This window comes from Mercenaria mercenaria, chromosome 5 (genome assembly GCF_021730395.1).
Source record: "Mercenaria mercenaria strain notata chromosome 5, MADL_Memer_1, whole genome shotgun sequence".
NCBI classification, from domain to species: Eukaryota; Metazoa; Mollusca; class Bivalvia; order Venerida; family Veneridae; genus Mercenaria; species Mercenaria mercenaria.
In genome coordinates this window covers 94,175,787-94,195,132 of record NC_069365.1, presented here as the reverse complement: position 1 = coordinate 94,195,132, position 19,346 = coordinate 94,175,787, and the positions used below count along the sequence as shown (strand labels likewise).

The window sequence follows — 19,346 nt, the reverse complement described above, 5'->3', positions numbered from 1 at the left end:
GTTATACGGAATATAACGAAACCATTAGTAGACAAAATATATACAAATCTAACCAAAGGAGAAAAACTAAAATTTTCAACTGATGTGGCAACCCATCCCGGTAGACATTTTCAAAAGCTTCCACATAAAAATTGCTGGTGTCTTACTGAATTAAATATGTGAACATTCTAACGTATTAGAAATGATGTCTGCAACTCCTCTTTGTACATGATCTAAAATAATGATAAAAACAACACAGCTTTTCGAGTTAACATGACAGTATAAACCAAACAGTGGGGCATCCGTGGCCAACTTCAAATCACTTGCCCTCACAACTGGGGTTCGATACCTTACTCGGGTGTTGACTTCTGTTATGTCAAGAAGCCGTTGAGCTGGCTTATGGAAGTTCAGTGGTTCTACCCAGATACTCTTCCTATATGAAAAATGCCTTGAGAGGCGCCTTGGGTCTTCCTCCACATCAAAAGCTGGAAATTTAAGTCGTTTTTTTTAATATTATCCAGTTGTGTGCTTTAATCTAATTAACTGTCATTTCAATTGCCAGGTTCTCTTTCAATAAGAACCGATTTACAAGTGTAATAGAAACTGTTGCCGAGAACAAGTTCATTCTGGTCAATGAAACAGATTTTTACTGCTGCCGTATATACCTACACACAGCTTTAAACCCGTAACCAACAACAACTGCACGCTTTACTTTAAATGTTTTATTGCACAAATATCTGTAAAACAATAAACAAAATATCATATACATTCTTATTCAAAAACAATACAATGTAATATATACAAATTCTATCATCATTAAAAACGGTCTCAAGATAAAGTGAGAATGTTCCCTATCCTCGAACACTGTCAATGTCAAAAAAGGGCCATAAACACTCTCGACAATGACGCTATACCTGGCATACCATAAAAAGACATTCAAAAGGGAATTACTGATCAAGGATGATGCTTTGCCGGCTTAAACGCGTAGCCAGGAAGTCAGCAAACTGATAAATAAATTGAGAATTCTGTTAGCGTTACTCGAGCAAATTCTGGCAATACGTGTCTGGCCACAAGATTCGTGCAGATCTGGTTTTCAAATTAATTTTAAGCAGTATTTGGATGTGTCAGGTGATTTATCGAGTTACATGATGTAAAATATAAATAAATGTATTTTCTTTGGACCCTTGAGGACATTGATCACAGCAAATGGAATGGAAATGCAAGGAGTACTCTTTTACTGTCGCATTTCTTAAAGACCTTTGCATTAGTTTAGAGACGGGACAGTGAAGAAAAGGTTCTTATGAATTTAAAGAAATGTCTCTCAGTTATACTAAAATGTGAATCAGAGTTTCACTAAAGATATAAGTAAGCAAAAAGATCATCACAGTTCACAATATCTTGTACCAGTATGAAACATGCAGTTGAGAGAATTTCTAAATTCACTACAATTATATACTGACCAAGAAAAACGAATATTTCTCCTTACATGAAGAATCTACAGTTTAAGCAACAATTTATGAAAATGAAAGACATCTATTTGGAATAACAAGGAAAGACAACGAAACACAAAAAAATCTTCGGAATGTAAAAAGCATTTAAGATGCAATATATGATAACTGCCTAGAGGTCAGCATGTGTACAATACCTGTAGCAAGTACCCACGATCTTCAGCTTATTTCCTGGGAAAAAAACAATATCAAAGCCGTTTTTCAAGTTTTTGTTCCTTGCATTACCCTTTCTGATATACTTAACAAACTAATCTATACCTTCAGTGTTTATACTGCAATTGGACTTGTTATAAATTAGCTGCCTCAAGTAAGTGTAAATATGCATTAGAAATGAAAAAATGAAATTGCACATCCCACGTTGCTACAACGAAGCAGCTTTAAGGTTATAGCTGCCGCCTTGGGATCATAGTGACCTCCGTATCGTAAATAATAGTTGTTAGCGATACCAAACATAATATAAGCGACAGTTATGAACTTCCAAGAACATTGTTCATTCATTTGACATCAGTCTGTTGTTCACCACTTATTACAACAGGTACATCACTACTGTCTTCTACAGCATCATCTTGTGTCAACATGGCACCCAGTTCTGGTATAAGGTGTTGAAGAAGCAATAGCAGTAATGCCTGAAAATTGAATTGAAGTTTCAGTTTTGGAAAATTAAGGTCGAGTGTGCGAGCTGTGTGACTTTCATTAACAGACCGAGTCTACTATTTTTGGCTAGGTTGCATTCGATGCTTCCTGAAGATCTTTTTACAGATTTTATTATTGTTACAAGCCCTGTTTTGATAACACGATATACCACTCAGACTTTACACATACAAAACTTGCAAGCCGAGTCAAAGTTATTTAAATGGACTCGTAAATGAATCATGTCTGTACTACAAGCTGAACTAGCAAAATTTAGTCCTCTTACATTAACTGCCGTATACAAATAAATAGAAGTGTCTATAATCATTAGCACAGCAAGTACATGTAACTCCAGCTTTTTTTAAATTTATTTAACTGTGGCACAATTTAGCTTTCAACTAAAAATATAATATTTTGTACCAATAGTAATAGTAATAGGGCAAATTCATTAAAGGTTACTATGACTCTTAATTTATATCTTCTTATAAACAACAAAGCACTTACATAAAATAGTTGTTTATTAAGTCTTGTGTCCTGAAGAACCTCGAACATTTTTATTGTTCCTCGTCTCTTGTTTTCTTCTCCTACAAGAGTTTTCACAGCATCTGAAACGCAAAAAGTTTATCACAGCTGAATAAATAGCGTGAAAATGTCAAGCTCATACACATTTGACCTATTTGGGCTGCTAAAAAATTTATACTAAAATAGTAAAAACTAAAAACATACAAAGCGGTCACTTAAGTAAGCTCGCATGAAAGGGAAGCTGATTAATGCATTATATACTTTTCAAAATATTTCCTGCAAAAATGACTCGTGCTCTTCAACATAGGCTTCATGTTTCAATTATGACACAAATATGTTTCATTTAAGACTTCCATATGATTATTTATAAGCTACTGGAAATGCCTTTCTAGACAGAAAGTAGTCTGTATATGATTCGGACACTTGTCATACAGAGTCACACAGATAATATTTCTATCATAAATTGCTATCCCCATCCGGAAGTAAATTGGAACGCAGTGCTTAAACTGATTAGACATGTCTCAAACTGATACTTTTATTGCACAGCTTTTCCCTAATCAAGCAGTATTAATTCTGTTTAAATAAAATCTCAAAAGGCCACATCTACAGATTACCTCATGTTCTGGAAACAGAAATTTTAAAAACTGCTCTATTATGTATAAACAAATTCATTTTTTTTTTTCGTTACTCTCGTTTTCTATATATCCGGGATACGCTGCTTAACTGATGTGTGTACATGTATTTACATTTTAGGCGTCTTGGTTATTTTACTACATATACATCCAGCAAAGCTATGTTTAGAATAAACGGAATGCCCAGAAAAGTTAATCATGTACAGGTCATTTATAGTACCTGGCTGAATGAGTAAGAACTTTTCCTTGGCTTTTAATCTGGTCCTCAATTTTTCTTCATCTGACCTGGAAGGTAATGGTTCAGCTAGCACATCATTTGGCCACATGGAATCTTTGAAACTCTTGATATAGTAAATGATCATCGGCTCAGAGAAAATCCAGTCGACTGTTTCCCTCAGCTGTCTGTAAAACAAATTCAATAACACACGTCATCAATACATATTTAAACAGAGTCAGAGTTACACTTACATGCTAGTCACTTGCTAACAGGGAGTAATGTTACAACCAAGTTACTTATCAGCGAGGTACCTGTTTCGTTTCACCCGAGTTGTCTACCATCAAAATGTTATCTGTGACGGGAGTGTTACGATTTACAGGGTGGCCAACCCATGAGACTTTTGTATATCGTGCACACGGAGAAAATTTCCCGATTTATGTAGCATTTTGCCTATATTTTCGTTATTACTTCTCGGATTGTCGTAAGACAGTGTCGAAGACAGAAAATGAGTGCTTTCCTCCGCACAACTTGAAACGTCTGCTTTCGATTCTCAGTAGTTTTCTCAGTCTATGCGAAAGTTTTACTATATCTAGTCAGTCCACGAAAAGCAGCTGGGCGGTGAATAAGTGAAAAGTATCAAGAACGGATGGGAGATGCTTTTTGTGGATGAAAGCACCCATTTTGTTGTCTTTGATGCATTTAAATTACTGAAAATCTGTCCAGTGATAAAGAAAATATAGGCAAAATGTTACCTGAATAGAGACGTTTAATCCGTGTGTACGGTATCCAAAAGTCGCGTGGGTTGATCACCTTAATTTAACTAATCGAATTACATGTTTAAATTTCATCCAAATTCCAACAAATTCAGAAAGAATTCTAAGTCTGTCATTCAAGACTCTTTTATCGTTGACTAACCTGTTTACAGACCTTTCAGATGTCTTTTCAAGACACAGCAATCAGCCGTTGTTTTAAGCTAGTTCTTGAACATGCCATATAACTCATACTTAGAACTATTATCGTTAGATTACCTGTTTATAGACCTTCCAAAAGTCACTTCAACAAATGCAATAAAACTCTTTCTCAGCCACTTAAACATGCCTTTTAGCTCATAGACTTCATTGATAAGATCATACAAAGGTTCTGCAATCGAATCCTTACTTCTATCATCCGTCCTGTAAAATCATATACATGCATACTGACAAAATATATCTGTTAAATGAATGTGTACACCAATCCATCAAGCATTTACTGATCAACAGTGCACTTCGCTCTGGTGTAAACTCAATGATTTCGAGTAACAAAGACCTATCTATTTTTAACGTTCTGATAAAAAAAACTGTCATTGCAATTAAAGAAGTTTGCGCATCTGAACAACCATCTCATATAGTGTAGTATAAGAATTTTTATATTCACAGACTGTATAATTTTTTCAGGTCAATGAGTGCTCGACCTCTAGTCACTAGCGATTAAAATTATATGGTATATGTATATGCCACTTTATTTATCGTAAAAGTCATCAACATGAGAATCTCGTATTTGATTTTGACATGTAATACCTGTCTTCAGCACTAAACAACAAGTCGTCCTCTGTATCCCGGCTGTCTTGGCCAATACTTGGCAAACTGAAAAATAAAAATAACAGAATTGTGTATTATTCAAATGTTATAAAAGTCTTTTCCCTCACACATTTCATGATTTAAACAAACTTAACACATCTTTCAATAAAATGTCTGAGCTAAAAATATATCAGATTATGCTCAATGTAGAGCTATCACTAAATCCAGTTAATACCCCTGGACACCATCCTGATATGTCACGATCATGACCTTAGACCTCTAACTGTGACCTTGAACTTGAACCTAGCGGCCAGATCTGTGCACTCAGCGCATCCCCTTGATGAAGTCAACAACTGATTCAGAAGCTAAACATGGAACGGAAATGTTTTTTTTCTGACCTTCAAGTCACTGTGACCATGTACTTAGACCTCCTAGAGACCTGGGTCGAGCATGATTTTGATATGATGGTGGCGATCATTTACATGTAAGTACTTGAAAGTCAATTGAAACGACTGAAATAAAGCGACCTTTGACTTTTTTAAGTGACACTGACGTTTAGTATAGAGACCAGAGCTGGGCCTTCTGCATATCATCTTCATACGTTAATGATGGGTTCATACAAATCTTTCCATAGATTAAGAAGATATGGAGCGCACACAAAATTAAGCTTCCTGACTTGAAACTGTGACCCCGACCTTGGATGAAGTGATCTGGCTCATACCTGATTTTCATATTATCGAGAACATTTATAAATGTGTAGTTATGAAAATTCATGAAAATGTTTTGGAGATATTCCTCCGTGAAAGAAATTATATCCAGATAAATTCAATACAGCCCCCACGGATTTTGTGCAAAGCTGTCATCGTGACCTAAAACTTCAAAATTAATAGGGTCATTCACTAGGTGGATGTCATTTTCATAATCATAGGTCAACAGGTTTTAAGATATTAAACTGAAATGGTATTGTACAGGGTATGACCCAAACCTGTGAACAAGCGACCTCGAAATTAAGGTATAAAAATCTGGGTCATCCACTGCACGTCACCAATGCACCTGCCAAATTTTCGAGTATCGTTAGTCAAACCAGTCTTAGTTGTTAGGACTGGAAACTAAATGGATGGCGGACGTCCTAGCGTCATCACAAAATGCGTCCCTTTGAGCATATAAAAATGAGGGAAAGAATGGTCTATCTATATTCCTTTCTTGTTTACCCCTTTACAGAGATGTAGTATACAGAACATTCTATTCTTTAGTACGTAAATCTCTACCATTTATCACGCTTTAAAAATTTCATACTCCACTTATTGAAACAGACTATAACAACGAAAACTGCTGCTTCAAAAAAAGAGTTCTGTAAAGAAGTACAAACAAAAATGATAGAAAACATCATTACAATAAAGAAACATCTGGCAAACCTACAAGACAGAAAATATGACATAGAAATTCACTGGATCCCAGGTCATAAAGAACTTTGAGACAATGAATTGGCAGATTCCCATGCAAAAAGCTGCTGCAGTCGAAATGAGCATAACAGATACTGAGGAGACCACAGAGAAGAGAGAAGCAATGGTGTAGTTAATAATATGAAAGAAAAGATTAAACAGAAAGGAAATAACAAGTACAAGGTATCAGAAAGTGTAGACTGTATCCAGGAAATTTACCAACTTGCAGGAAATAGATCATTGGTAGGGGAAGTTAATAGACAGGCTTTTTGTACAATCAATCACACGGTGTAAACATGCATATCGGATCCCTCTCTGTGGAAAATGAGAAAACGGACCCCTCTCTGTCCGCGCACAGGACACTCTTTGTGGTAAACAATGAACTCCAACCAGCTACTTAGTGGCCGCTCTATACTAAATGCACACTGGTCAAAGATTGACACAAACAAATCAATGCTATGTGATGAATGTCATATACCAGAAACAGTCAAGCACTATATATTTTATTGTACAAAATTCAGAAATCAAAGATAGATACTGGAAAAAGATATCGAACTGATATTACACAGGGAAAATATATAATCACTAACATTACATTGGCTACCCTTGTTAGAAATAATAGACATTAGACTGGATGGTAGGATTGACTTAATCCAAGCATTTTGCCAATATATTCAAAATTTTGGTCGCTTCAACAGCGAATCCGAATAAACATCTTCCCTGTCATGAAATGAAAAAGTGCACAAGAATAAATACACCACAGGAGTCTGAAATTCTATCAATAAGACCATAGAAGTCTATCTTTACAAAAATTACCCCCTATATATATAAAATAATTTTATATATATCTAGGGGGTAATTTTTGTAAAGATTGACTTCTATGATCTTATTCATAGAATTTCAGACTCCTGTGAGTACTCGAGCGCAGTACAGAGGATGACAATGATAATTAATTCGTACCCGAGTTACCAGACAGAACAACACAACAATAACAACAAAAAGAAAGAATTCGGCCGAAACAACTGTCGAATAACTTCTCCTAATGGTAATTTTCATAATGTTTCTTTGCAGATGAGGTTATATGCACAATAATCCTACAGAAAAACTCATAACACACAGACTAAATATGATTCTTTATGCGAATATGCAAAGGAAATCAAAATAGTGTATCAGAATTCGGGTAGGCGTAATTTGGCTATTATGAAACTGCCAACGAATAGTGGGCGATACAGGTATAGTAGTTTTACTGGATCGGCATGTTTTTAAATACTTAAGCTACATTTCAAAACAATGCAGAAAGTTTTCCTTCTATGTGTATATTAGCAGTGACGCAAAGCGCTTGAAATACATACACTGCTTTAGGGTACAGGGCTCCAGGTAAGATGTGTATTAGCATAAATAACGCTTTGAAATAATGCATATACGCATGTCTGATAATTTTTAAGTGCATAGAAATGTATACTTAATTACAGAAACGCAGGCAATGACTTTTTACTAGCGTAAACAAAATCTGAATCGTCTGGATGCTTTATGTAACAGAGCACGGTCAACATTAATTCTCCCACATTGAACATACGCACTGAATGGTTCTCTAAAAACCTAGGTTAAACTTTATCATACAATCAATGCGTGCGTTTATCAAACAGTTGGGATTAATATTGATGGCATGGTAGTGTATTTTAAAAGAGGTGCCGATTTAAAATATCAACTTCCGGAGCGGAGTAAACAACAAAAATGTCTTTTTTCTAAGAATGTGAAAGTGAACAAACACTATGCATTCTTTAAACCAACAAAAATGATCCCCAAAACATAGCTAAAGGTATATTGAATATTAGGGCTGTAACGATACATTCAAATATTCGATTTAGTTGAATACACTTTTGTCCGAATTGTATTCGTTAATCGCCGTGACCCGAACCGGTATTAACGAATATTAATAAAAACTGCATGATTCAAACTAACATCACTTGAATTTACCTAAAACACAAGAAATCTACCGAAAACGCTCCCATTTTATATAGCATTTCGCACTATTTCTTCGTTTTCTCCGTATTACTCCGCCTAACGGATATTTTCACAACATTGATTTGATAAGACATAGGGTCGATATTTGATGTTGGTTTACCATTAATACAAGAGCTGTCAGAGGACAGCAACGCTCGACTATTCAACAGCCTTGTCAATTGAATTAATACAAAAGTCGAAAAGGGGGCATAATTCAGTAAAAAAGCGAAACAGGGTTTTGGAACCTGCATAGTGCTTATCAGCTCATGACAGTGGACAGGCGTGTGAAGTTTCAATCCATTCCCATTAGTGGGTACCGAGATACCAGCTTACGTATAAGAATTTAACCAAAAACTCCTAAGTTGAAAAAGGGGCATAATTTTGTAAAATGCAAATAGAGTTATTGACCCTTTGCACTGCATGTCATATCATGACAGTGAACATGTGTGTGAAGTTCCAATCCTTTCCCATTAGTGGATACTGTGATACCAACTTACATACAAAAACTTAAGCAAGAACTGCTAAGTCGAAAAAGGGGCATAATTTGGGAAAAAAAATGAACAGAGTTATCATATGGGACCTGCTTTGTGCATGTAAGATCATGACAGTGAACAAGTGTGTGAAGTTTCAATCCATTCCCATTAGTGAGTACTGAAATACCAGCTTACATACAAAACCTTAACCAAAAATTTCTAAGTCGAAAAAGGGGAATAATTTTGTAAAAATGCAAAATAGAGTTATGGAACCTGTGCATATAAGTCAGTTTATCACAGTAAATAAGTGTGTGAAGTTTCAATCCATTCCCATTAGTGAGTACTGAGATACCAGCTTACATACAAAATCTTAACCAAAAATTTCTAAGTCAAAAAAGGGGCATAATTTTGTAAAATAGCAAAACAGAGTTATGGAACCTGTGCAGTATAAGTCAGTTTATCACAGTGAATAAGTGTGTGAAGTTTCAATCCATTCCCACAAGTGGTTACTGAGATACCAACTTACATACAAAACCTTAACCAAATCGGGACGCCCGAAGCTGACGCCGACGCATGAGCGGGTCCAATAGCTCTACTATTCTATGAATAGTCGAGCTAAAAATGCTTTTTTAGATAATTTTCTGGGTTTGAAATGTGATTGAATTCATAATCAAATTTATATATAATATTTGATTTCAACATTGTTGGAATTCCCATTTTAAGACATCCGAAAACTGTCAATATAAACAACATGTCGAGCAACGTTGAATATTGGAGGTCCGTCAGTTTTTGTTGCGTCTAGTAATTTTTTTTTTGCCAAACAGAACTTTGACAGTTTTAGTTATTTGAATCCAAAGCTCTTTAAGCTTACGTGATTACTCAGTGTTTTTTTTTGTTTGTTTTTTTTACTTTTGAACATTGTTAGTTCAGTGCTTTTAGTACCCAGTAAGTCAGTTAATGATAACACTCGTATAGGGGGACTATACAAGTCGTCGACTTAAGAAGACTCAAGACCAAATCAAGACCAAAGTACTATAATCTAGCCAGCAGACTGTAATTATTGTTGGCATAAGCCACGATCATAATGTTCAGTGACCTTTTACTTTTAGTATAGAATTCATATTCATGAATAAATATTTGTATTCGTCACCCTTTATTTGTGATACGTATCATAATTCGTCCCTCAATGTATTCGTTACAGCCCTATTGAATATTCTATTGGATTTAGTAGCGAGTGTGAAGCCAAAGCATGCCAAGGGAGAAAAAAGAAGCAAACACTTTAATGCTGAATTGAAACTGAACTGCAAACAAATTCATGGGCATTGTAATACCCAATAAATATGTTATAAATTCTGTTTTTTCACATTAACAAATTTTCAGGAGTAAAATTACTCCTGGTCAATTTCGGATTTTACTCATGAAATCGCAAAAAATATCATGAGTGAGTACTCATAGGCCAAAAGAACTATCTGGAGCCCTGGGGTATAGCGGATTTTAGGGAACAGAGGATAGGTTGATAAATTTTGTATTTAGACTTGAAATATTGTATAATTTTTCATAGCATTCTTTTACTGGCATGCAGACAGACATTCTGACATATATTTTAAATGTTTGCCTGTTGTAGTATTTATATTATGTCATCAAATGAAAATCGAAGCTATCCCTTACTGACTAAATCAGTGTGTGTGTATGTAAAACACATCAGTGAATGAAAAGTATTTGGTAGAAATTTAAGAAGCTGAATGTTTTTGAAGAGAATACATTATTATTCTGATTTATAGTAAAAAAATCTTTGGAAGTTTGTTTAGATGTGGATTTTAAACTAATAATGGAAAACATGATCAAAGCTAACCTGTACATCCTAAACCAGCACATATGTAAACAATGGCATGGAGAGAAAAAACACATGAATTTCTATTAAAAGCTAAATGTTTTGAAAAGAATGGCTGTTTTCTGTTTGATATACAGAAACAAGAGGGTCATGATGACCCTGAATCGCTCACCTGAGTATATTGAACCACATGTTTCAAATGGTAAACTGATGCTAAAATATTAGAAAGTAGATCAGTAGGTCACATTTATGGTCACTGAAAGACAGTTTAAAGATTGGTGTGCAAAACTGTACATGTCATCCAAATTTCAAGGCTGGATCTTATACTAGAGTGGTCACAACCAAAAGTTTACGCACGGACACACGGACCACGTAGACCTACTGCCCTAGACTAGTAGTTTTTGACTGCAGTTGACCCAGTTTTGATCTTGACCTAGATATCATCAAGATGAATATTCTGACCAATTTTCATACAGATCCCATGAAAAATATCGCCTCTAGAGAGGTCACAAGGTTTTTCTATTATTTGACCTACTGACCTAGTTTTTGATGGCACGTGACCCAGTTTCGAACTTGAACTAGATATCATCAAAGTGAACATTCTGACCAATTTTCATGAAAATCCATTGAAAAGTATAGACTCTAGAGAGGTCACAAGGTTTTTCTATTTTTAGACCTACTGACCTAGTTTTTTGACCACACATGACCCATTTTCGAACTTGACCTAGATATCATCAAGATGAACATTATGACCAATTTTTAAGAAGATCCATTGAAAATTATGGCCTCTAGGGAGGTCACAAGGTTTTTCTATTATTTGACCTACTGACCTAGTTTTTGACCGCACATGACCCAGTTTTGAACTTGACCTAGATATCATGAAGTTGAACATTCTGACCAATTTTCATGAAGATCCATTGAAAAGTATGGCCTCTAGAGAGGTCACAAGGTTTCTCTATTTTTAGCTAACCTAAGCACGAAGTGCTCAAGGTGTGCTTTTGGGATCACCCAGTGTCCGTCGTCGGCGGCGTCGTCGTCAACAAATTGACTGTTAATACTCTAGAGGTCACAATTTTGGCCCAATCTTAATGGAACTTGGTCAGAATGTTACCCTAAATAAAATCTTGGATGGGTTTGATATTGGGTCATCTGGGGTCAAAAACTAGGTCACCAGGTCAAATCAAAGGCAAAGTTTGTTACCGTTCCAGAGGTCACAATTTTGGCCCAATCTTAATGAAACTTGGTCAGAATGTTGACCTCAATAAAATCTTGGATTAGTTCGATATTGGGTCATCTGGGATCAAAAACTAGGTCACCAGGTCAAATCAATGGGAAAGCTTGTTAACACTCTAGAGGTCACATATTTGGCCCAATCTTAATGAAACTTGGTCAGAATGTTACCCTCAATAAAATCTAGGACGAATTCGATATTATGTCATCTGGGGTCAAAAAACTAGGTCACTGGGTCAAATCAAAGGAAAAGCTTGTTAACACTGTAGAGGTCACAATTTTGGTCCAATCTTAATTACACTTGGTCAGAATGTTACCCTCAATAAAGTCTTGGACGAGTTAGATATTGGGTCATCTGGGGTCAAAAACTAGATCACCAGGTCAAATCTAAGGAAAAGCTTGTTAACACTGTAGAGGCCACATATGACTGTATCTTCATGAAACTTGGTCAGAATGTTAATCTTGATAATCTCAAGGTCCAGTTTGAATATGGGTCATGTAGGATCAAAAACTAGGTCACCAGGTCAAATCAAAGGAAAAGCTAGTTTACACTGTAGAGGCCACATTTATGACCATATCTTAATGAAGCTTAGTCAGAATGTTAAGCTTGATGATCTATAGGTCAACATTAAATCTGGGTCAGGTGTGGTCAAAAACTAGGTCATTAGGACAAATCAAAGGAAAAGCTTGTTAACACTCTAGAGGCCACATTTATGATTGTATCCTCATGAAACTTGGTCAGTATGTTAATCTTGATGATCTTTAGGTGAAGTTCGAATCTGGGTCATGTGGGGTCAAAAACTAGGTCACCAAGTCAAATCAAAGGAAAAGCTTGTTAATATTGTAGAGGCCACATTTATGACTGTATCTTCATGAAACTTGGTCAGAATGTTAATCTTTATGATTTCAAGGTCCAGTCTGAATATGGGTCATGTAGGTTCAAAAACTAGGTCACTAGGTCAAATCAAAGGAAAAGCTAGTTTACATTGTAGGGGCCACATTTATGACCATATCTTGATGAAACTTAGTCAGAATGTTAGGCTTGATGATCTATAGTCAAATTTAAATCTGGGTCAGGTGGGGTTAAAAAACTAGGTCACTAGGTCAAATCAAAGGAAAAGCTAACACTCTAGAGGCCACATTTATGACTTATCTTCATGAAACTTAGAATGTTAATCTTGATGATCTTTAGGTCAAGTTCTAATCTGGGTCATGTGGGGTCAAAAACTAGGTCACCAGGTCAAATCAAAGGAAAAGCTTTTTAACACTTTAGAGGCCACATTTATGACCATATCTTAATGAAACTTGGTCAGAATGTTAATCTTGATGATCTTTAGGTCAATAGGTCAGGTGAGCGATACAGGGCCTTTATAGCCCTCTTGTTAGACCTACTTACCTAGTTTTTGACCGCACATGACCCAGTTTCGAACTTGACCTAGATATCATCAAGGTGAACATTCTGACCAATTTTCATGAAGATCCATTGATAAATATGGCCTCTATGGAGGTCACAAGGATTTTCTATTTTTAGACCTACTGACCTAGTTTTTGACCGCACATGACCCAGTTTCGAAATTGACCTAGATATCATCAAGATGAACATTCTGACCAAATTTCATAAAGATCCCATGAAAAATGTGACCGCTAGAGTGGTCACAAGCAAAAGTTTATGGATGGACGACAGACGTCGCGTGATCACAAAAACTCCCCTTGTCACTTTGTGATAGGTGAGCTAAAAGCTACTAAATTTCATTTCTTTGAATTGGAAGGCAGGAAAAATTAGTTAGCTATCGGTTAGACCCTAAAGCACTGTATATGGGGTGTTCCAGGAGAAAACCTCTATTTGGTGACAAAAATTTCAAAATTGAGATAACAATCATTTGTATAGGAGAAGTAGAACAGATCAAAGAATTTGACAAATCGGGGGTCAAGATTCTGCTGAAAATCATTTCATCAGAACATTATGATAATACGCACATCTATGCTTCACAGTCACTAATTAGGTAAATCAGCATAACTTTATTAAGCAAGTAGTGTAAAAACTGCAAAATATGACAAATCAAGGACCATAACTCTGCTGAAAATCACTGAAGCTGAACATGCCGGCAATACGTCAACATAATAAAGACAATGTTGTGGCACTTATCACTCTTGTAAGGTTTGGTGGAATTTGCGGTATTATATATATAAAGGAAAGTGGCTAAAAATATAATAAAATTTGATGAATCAAGGGCCACAACTCTGCTGGAAGAAAATAAGCTCTAACATGCTGTCATATGCACAACTATGCAAACTTCACACAAGTTACCACTGCCAAGCCTAGAGTGTATATTGTAGGAATGTTATGGTTCATTGATTGTCCCTGGAGTTACGGCCCTTAATTTGTGACAATTTACAATTTCTGCATGATAAGTGGTGAAAAACATATGTTTTTAGCTTGACTATTCAATGAATAGATAGAGCTATTGGACTCATCCATGTGTCGGTGCCAGCGTCCCAATTTGGTTAAGTTTTTTATGTAAGGTGGTATCTCAGTAACCACTGGAGGGAATGGATTGAAGCTTCATACACTTATTCACTGTGATAAACTGACATACACTGCAGAGGTTCCATAACTCTATTTGCTTTTTTACAAAATTATGCCCCTTTCTTGACTTAGCAATTTTTGGTTAAGTTTTTATATGTAAGCTTGTATCTCAGTACCCACTAGTTAAGGTTATGGACTGAAACTTTACACACTTGTTTACTGTGATGATCTGACATACATTGCACAGGGTTTATAACTCTTGCTTTGCAGTTTTACAAAATTATGCCCCTTGTGACAATTTTTGGTTTAGGTTTGTATGTAAGCTGTTAGCTCAGTACCAACTAATGGGAATGGATTGAAACTTCACATATTTGTCCACTATGATGATCTGACACGACACATTCTATAGGTTACATAAATCTCTTTTTACAAAATTATACCCTTTTTCAACCTTCTTATATCAATTCAGTTGACAAGACTGTTGAATGGTCAAGCATTACTGTCCTATGACAGCTCATTTGTGAAAAACAATCGCTAGTTTCTTTGCTTTTTATTCCAGGCAAAACAAGACAACAGAGTTGCAAGTGACCAGAATTCATGCTCTCCAGTTAAGTTATAAGATAGTGCTAAAGAGGAAAGTACAAAAAAGATGACAACAAGTCTGAAGGATTCAGAGCTATCTACTGACCATTCAAAGTAAGAGCTTATTGCAAAATATGCTGTAAGTGTTCATGAAGAAGATATAACTGCAGCACCTCTATCTCCTGGGAAAATGGCATGTCCAGAGGAAAGGAAAAATAAAAACAATGCATTTAATTATTCTAAAGAACTAACAACATCTTCAATAAAAGGCAATATAAAAAGTGAACAGAGTTTAGATGCAGCAAATGAAATAGACTTTAAAAATGACTCGCATGTTTCAAGCATCACAAAATCAACTGTTGTGAAAATTGAAAATCAAGATGAGGAAACATTTAATTCTTTCATTATAGATTACGAAAATGACTCTGCACCATTGAAACAGATTCCTGCAACTGGTGAACCTCTCTCTAAATCTATTGAAGTACAAACTGATGAAGCATTTTTCAAAATTGCAAATGCTAAGACTAAACAAAAGCAAAAAGCTAAAAGACCTACTTCTGGTTATAAGAAAAATAAACCTAGTTGTAAGAAGTCTCCCAAAGTAAAAACATCCTATCCAAGGGCCTCAGTATATCCTTATGTATTAGAACAAGCTAAAAGATTGTCTGAAAGACCTTTTCCCATACCATCAATTCTTTATTTTTCTACAACAAAAACAAAATCATCGTCAGCAAATTGTGTGCCAGAAAGAATTGTGAACCTTGAGGGCATTAATGAAATGGAGAATAAGGCGGCTCCACATACCACTTCTACTGAACCAATAATTGTGCATATTGAAAAGCAAGAAGATGGAAAACTTGTTGATTCTTTCATATTGAAAGAGAATGATAAGGAACACTTAAAACAAAGTCAAGTGGCAAACAGTAATTCTGATAAGTCATTTCATGAACACAATATTTCTAGTATCTGTGAAAATCGTAATTTAACATCTTTTGAAGAATATGAGAATTACCCCAATGCTGAATTAAGAGAAGAAAGATCTAAGAATAAAAGAAAATTTTCAGATTCATTTGTAATTCCAGAAAATTGCAAAAATGATCCAAAACTGGTTGCTGATGCTGTTGCAGTCAAACTAAGACAAATGGAAAGGTGCACTGGTGTCAGAAATGAATCAGTTGCCACATTAAGTGATTCTTTCAAACTTTCTGAAACTAAATCTGACCAGAAAGTGGAAGTGAAAACAGAATCAGTAGAGACTGATGAAGTAAAATCAGGTCCAGTAGAAACAGGTGTTGCAAATGAGCCTGTAGATACCACTGATGTAAAAGCAGAAGCCATGGAAACGGAAGACATTACAACAGATCTTACAGAAGCATTAAAACAGTCCGAACAGGAATGTTCAGTAAGAAAACCTGAAGAGATTCCTGAAGTAATGTCAGACCTCACAGAAAATGAACAAAAAGAGACCATCAAGATAAAATCAGAACCAATTGAAGAGAATGATTTTGGAGTGAAGTCTATAGATATCATGAAAGGAAACCTGCACCCGGAGAAGAATTCTATGAAAGACCCTACAAACCACACACAAGAAAAACTAGATACCATGAAAATGGGAGAAAGTATTGATAAGAGTATTAGTATAATTACCCAAACCCCACAGCAAGTCAAAGGTGATGGCTGTACTTTTGAGTCTCAGTGTGAAGAAAACCAAAGCAATATACCCACTGTTGTAACAGAACTAGACTCAAGCCAAAAGAAATTAAATATAAAATGCAATCTTTACAAAACAACACAGGTTAATGCAGAGAAATTTTTATCACAGTTAAAAATATTTCTAACGCAACAACTGATTGAGACCCTCACTTTTGAACTTGAAAATCGATTATGTTCACCTAATTTGTCTGAGCGTAGAAATGTTACTTTATATCAGGGCCTTACTGATTTAAAAAGGATGCTAACTGATAAATTTAGAGTATTTTTTCTACGTGAAATAAATAGACTTTTGTACAAGTGGGAAAAAAGTATCTCAGTTATTACCAATGATGAGAAATTTGAAATTGTAAACAAATTGAGTGCAGATTTGGAATCCAAATTGAATCACCAAATTACAACACAACTTGAAACTGATACTGTAAGAACTGCGCTTGAAATTGCTGAGAGTGCATTTTTAAATGGTAAAATGGACCAAAGAGCAATACGGGGAAACAAATTACAAGCCAAGCTTCAGCCACCACAAGCTTTAATTAATGGAGCATGTGGACAAACCCAGCATTTGGTGAATCAGAGATCAGACACAGGTGTTAGTCAAACACATATCACAGGCACACAAGTTAAAGTTTTCACTGATGAAATACATGAAAGAATGAAACAAAAAACGATTAAAGGAAAGTCTACCACTCATAAAGGCGTAAAAAGAAAATGTACAAAACAGAAACCGGTAGAACAAAAGATTGCAACATCTCTACATACTTACGGCTGCATTTTATGCGAAGCACCAACAAAAGGCAAATCAGCGAGTAATTACAGTTCATCAGCAACTGTCACAACTCATTCCACACTTACAAGACTAAGGCCCAGGCGAGTAAAAGTCAAAGACAAAGAAATAGAAGAGCAGACATGTGACAAAAGAAATGACTCAAAAAATATGCTGAAAACATTAGAGCTCATGAAGGTTTGGACTGTCCCAAAGACTCCAGTAGCAAGTAGCTGCAAGAATAAGCAGCAGAAATTAGTGGACTCAAAGCAAAAATGAAAATTAATACAGCCAACATTCACTACAAATTAAAAGAAGTACATTAAGAGAAAACATTCTTGTTAAAGTATAAATTTGTCACTGTTTTATCAACTTGAATTACAATGTCAGATAGTTTTGAATATACTAGTTTGTTAGTATGATGAATAGCGAGTATAAAAGGAAAAAATACAGTTGTAATATAAGGAAACCTTGTGATATCTGTACTATTTTATATATGTGAAGTAAATCCTTCAACGTTTTTTTTTTTCCTGAATTTTTCATTAGCTAGATTTTTACACAGGAAAAAATCTAGTTTTGGCCTTTACATCTTAAATCTTATAAAAAATATGCTACTATCAGTACAGGAGATTTTTAATTAATAGGATAATTTTTAACTGATTTATTGCTCCTGCAAGATCATGCTGAATTTCACACAAAAAACAGTTTTACATATTTTGTAGATCAAACAGTAGGCAAAATATTTGAAGATGGATGAGAATTATTTTTATATTTGTATTTATAACAAAAATTTGATTATTTTACTGATGCTTCTTACCTTTTGTGAAATAAATTTAGTGTGACAACTGACCCAAAGTCAGTGCATGGTCACTTTAAGGTAGGTCACAAAGGTGGCATGTTGAAATAAACCTTGTTATTACTATGCACTACTTGACTGCTTTTCTTTAACATTCATAAAAAAAATATCTCTGTCTGTGAAATAACTAAAATCACTACTGCCTAGAGCAGGTTATTATATGACACATAAAAATGATGTGTCTTTTTTTGTTCATTGACCTGAAAGCAGCCTAGTGTTACAGTGGTTGTTATACCTGAAGTGATTTGTTAGCCAACAGCATATATTAATTGTTTGAAAGGTCTGTTATTTAACTTTCTTGGATTCTATAAAAGGAATGACTTGTTCTTTGTAAGCAAATGACAACTTCCCGTAAATGAACCAGATGTGGTTGATGAAAGGTTTCAGGTACACTGGTTTCTGTAGAATCATCACAGAACAGACATGGCAGCACCTGGACTTGAATTACCAACCTCTCTTATCCACCAAGTCTTGCGCTTTTACCTACGGAGTTAAGTATGCTACACCTTCCATGAAAAAGGGATGTAGGACTAATGACCTTGAATGTAATGCCTCTGGTGTAGTTTTGCATTTGGAATTAAATGTTAGTTGAATTTATGATGTCTGGATCTTGAGCCTTTATAAAGCCATTAACTGGTTCCCAATGCTTTCAGAAAAATTACTATTCAGTTTCTGTGTCTGGTTAAGTTATCAGTTGCTTACAGAGAATGGGTTCATATGTCCGTGAAAACAACAAAACAAAACAATATTTCTATAAAAAAAAAACTATGTTGAAAAGATTCAAGTGGGTAAACTGATTGTGTTTCTTACAAGTTACATGTAGATTTTGTTAGTTTACCCAAGCATGAAGTGCTAATGGTGAGCTTTTAGGACTGCTGGATATT

The 19,346-nt window shown here is 35.2% G+C and overlaps 2 protein-coding genes across 3 annotated transcripts in view; one reads left to right on the top strand and one right to left on the bottom strand.

Moving 5' to 3' along the window:
- Nucleotides 1-686: 686 nt before the first annotated feature.
- LOC123557979 (sorting nexin-25-like) overlaps nucleotides 687-19,346 on the bottom strand; it is a 53,720-nt gene continuing 35,060 nt past the window's right edge. For both annotated transcript variants that reach the window (XM_053544358.1, XM_053544359.1), the window contains exons 19-23: nucleotides 5,045-5,110; nucleotides 4,517-4,660; nucleotides 3,492-3,673; nucleotides 2,622-2,722; nucleotides 687-2,113 (exon numbers count right to left, since the gene is read on the bottom strand). In XM_053544358.1, coding sequence (XP_053400333.1) covers nucleotides 1,982-2,113; nucleotides 2,622-2,722; nucleotides 3,492-3,673; nucleotides 4,517-4,660; nucleotides 5,045-5,110 — 625 coding nt within the window. In that variant the 3' untranslated portion in view covers nucleotides 687-1,981. The remainder of the gene's footprint in view (nucleotides 2,114-2,621; nucleotides 2,723-3,491; nucleotides 3,674-4,516; nucleotides 4,661-5,044; nucleotides 5,111-19,346) is intronic.
- LOC123557980 (uncharacterized) lies at nucleotides 7,451-18,528 on the top strand. Its single transcript, XM_045349824.2, has 2 exons — nucleotides 7,451-7,531; nucleotides 15,111-18,528. The coding sequence occupies exon 2, from the start codon at nucleotides 15,324-15,326 to the stop codon at nucleotides 17,883-17,885; it is 2,562 nt and encodes an 853-aa protein (XP_045205759.2). The 5' UTR covers nucleotides 7,451-7,531; nucleotides 15,111-15,323; the 3' UTR covers nucleotides 17,886-18,528.

Coding starts and splice junctions, on each gene's coding strand:
- LOC123557980 (XM_045349824.2), top strand. CDS start 15,324: ATGGCATGTCCAGAGGAAAGGAAAAATAAAAACAATGCATTTAATTAT.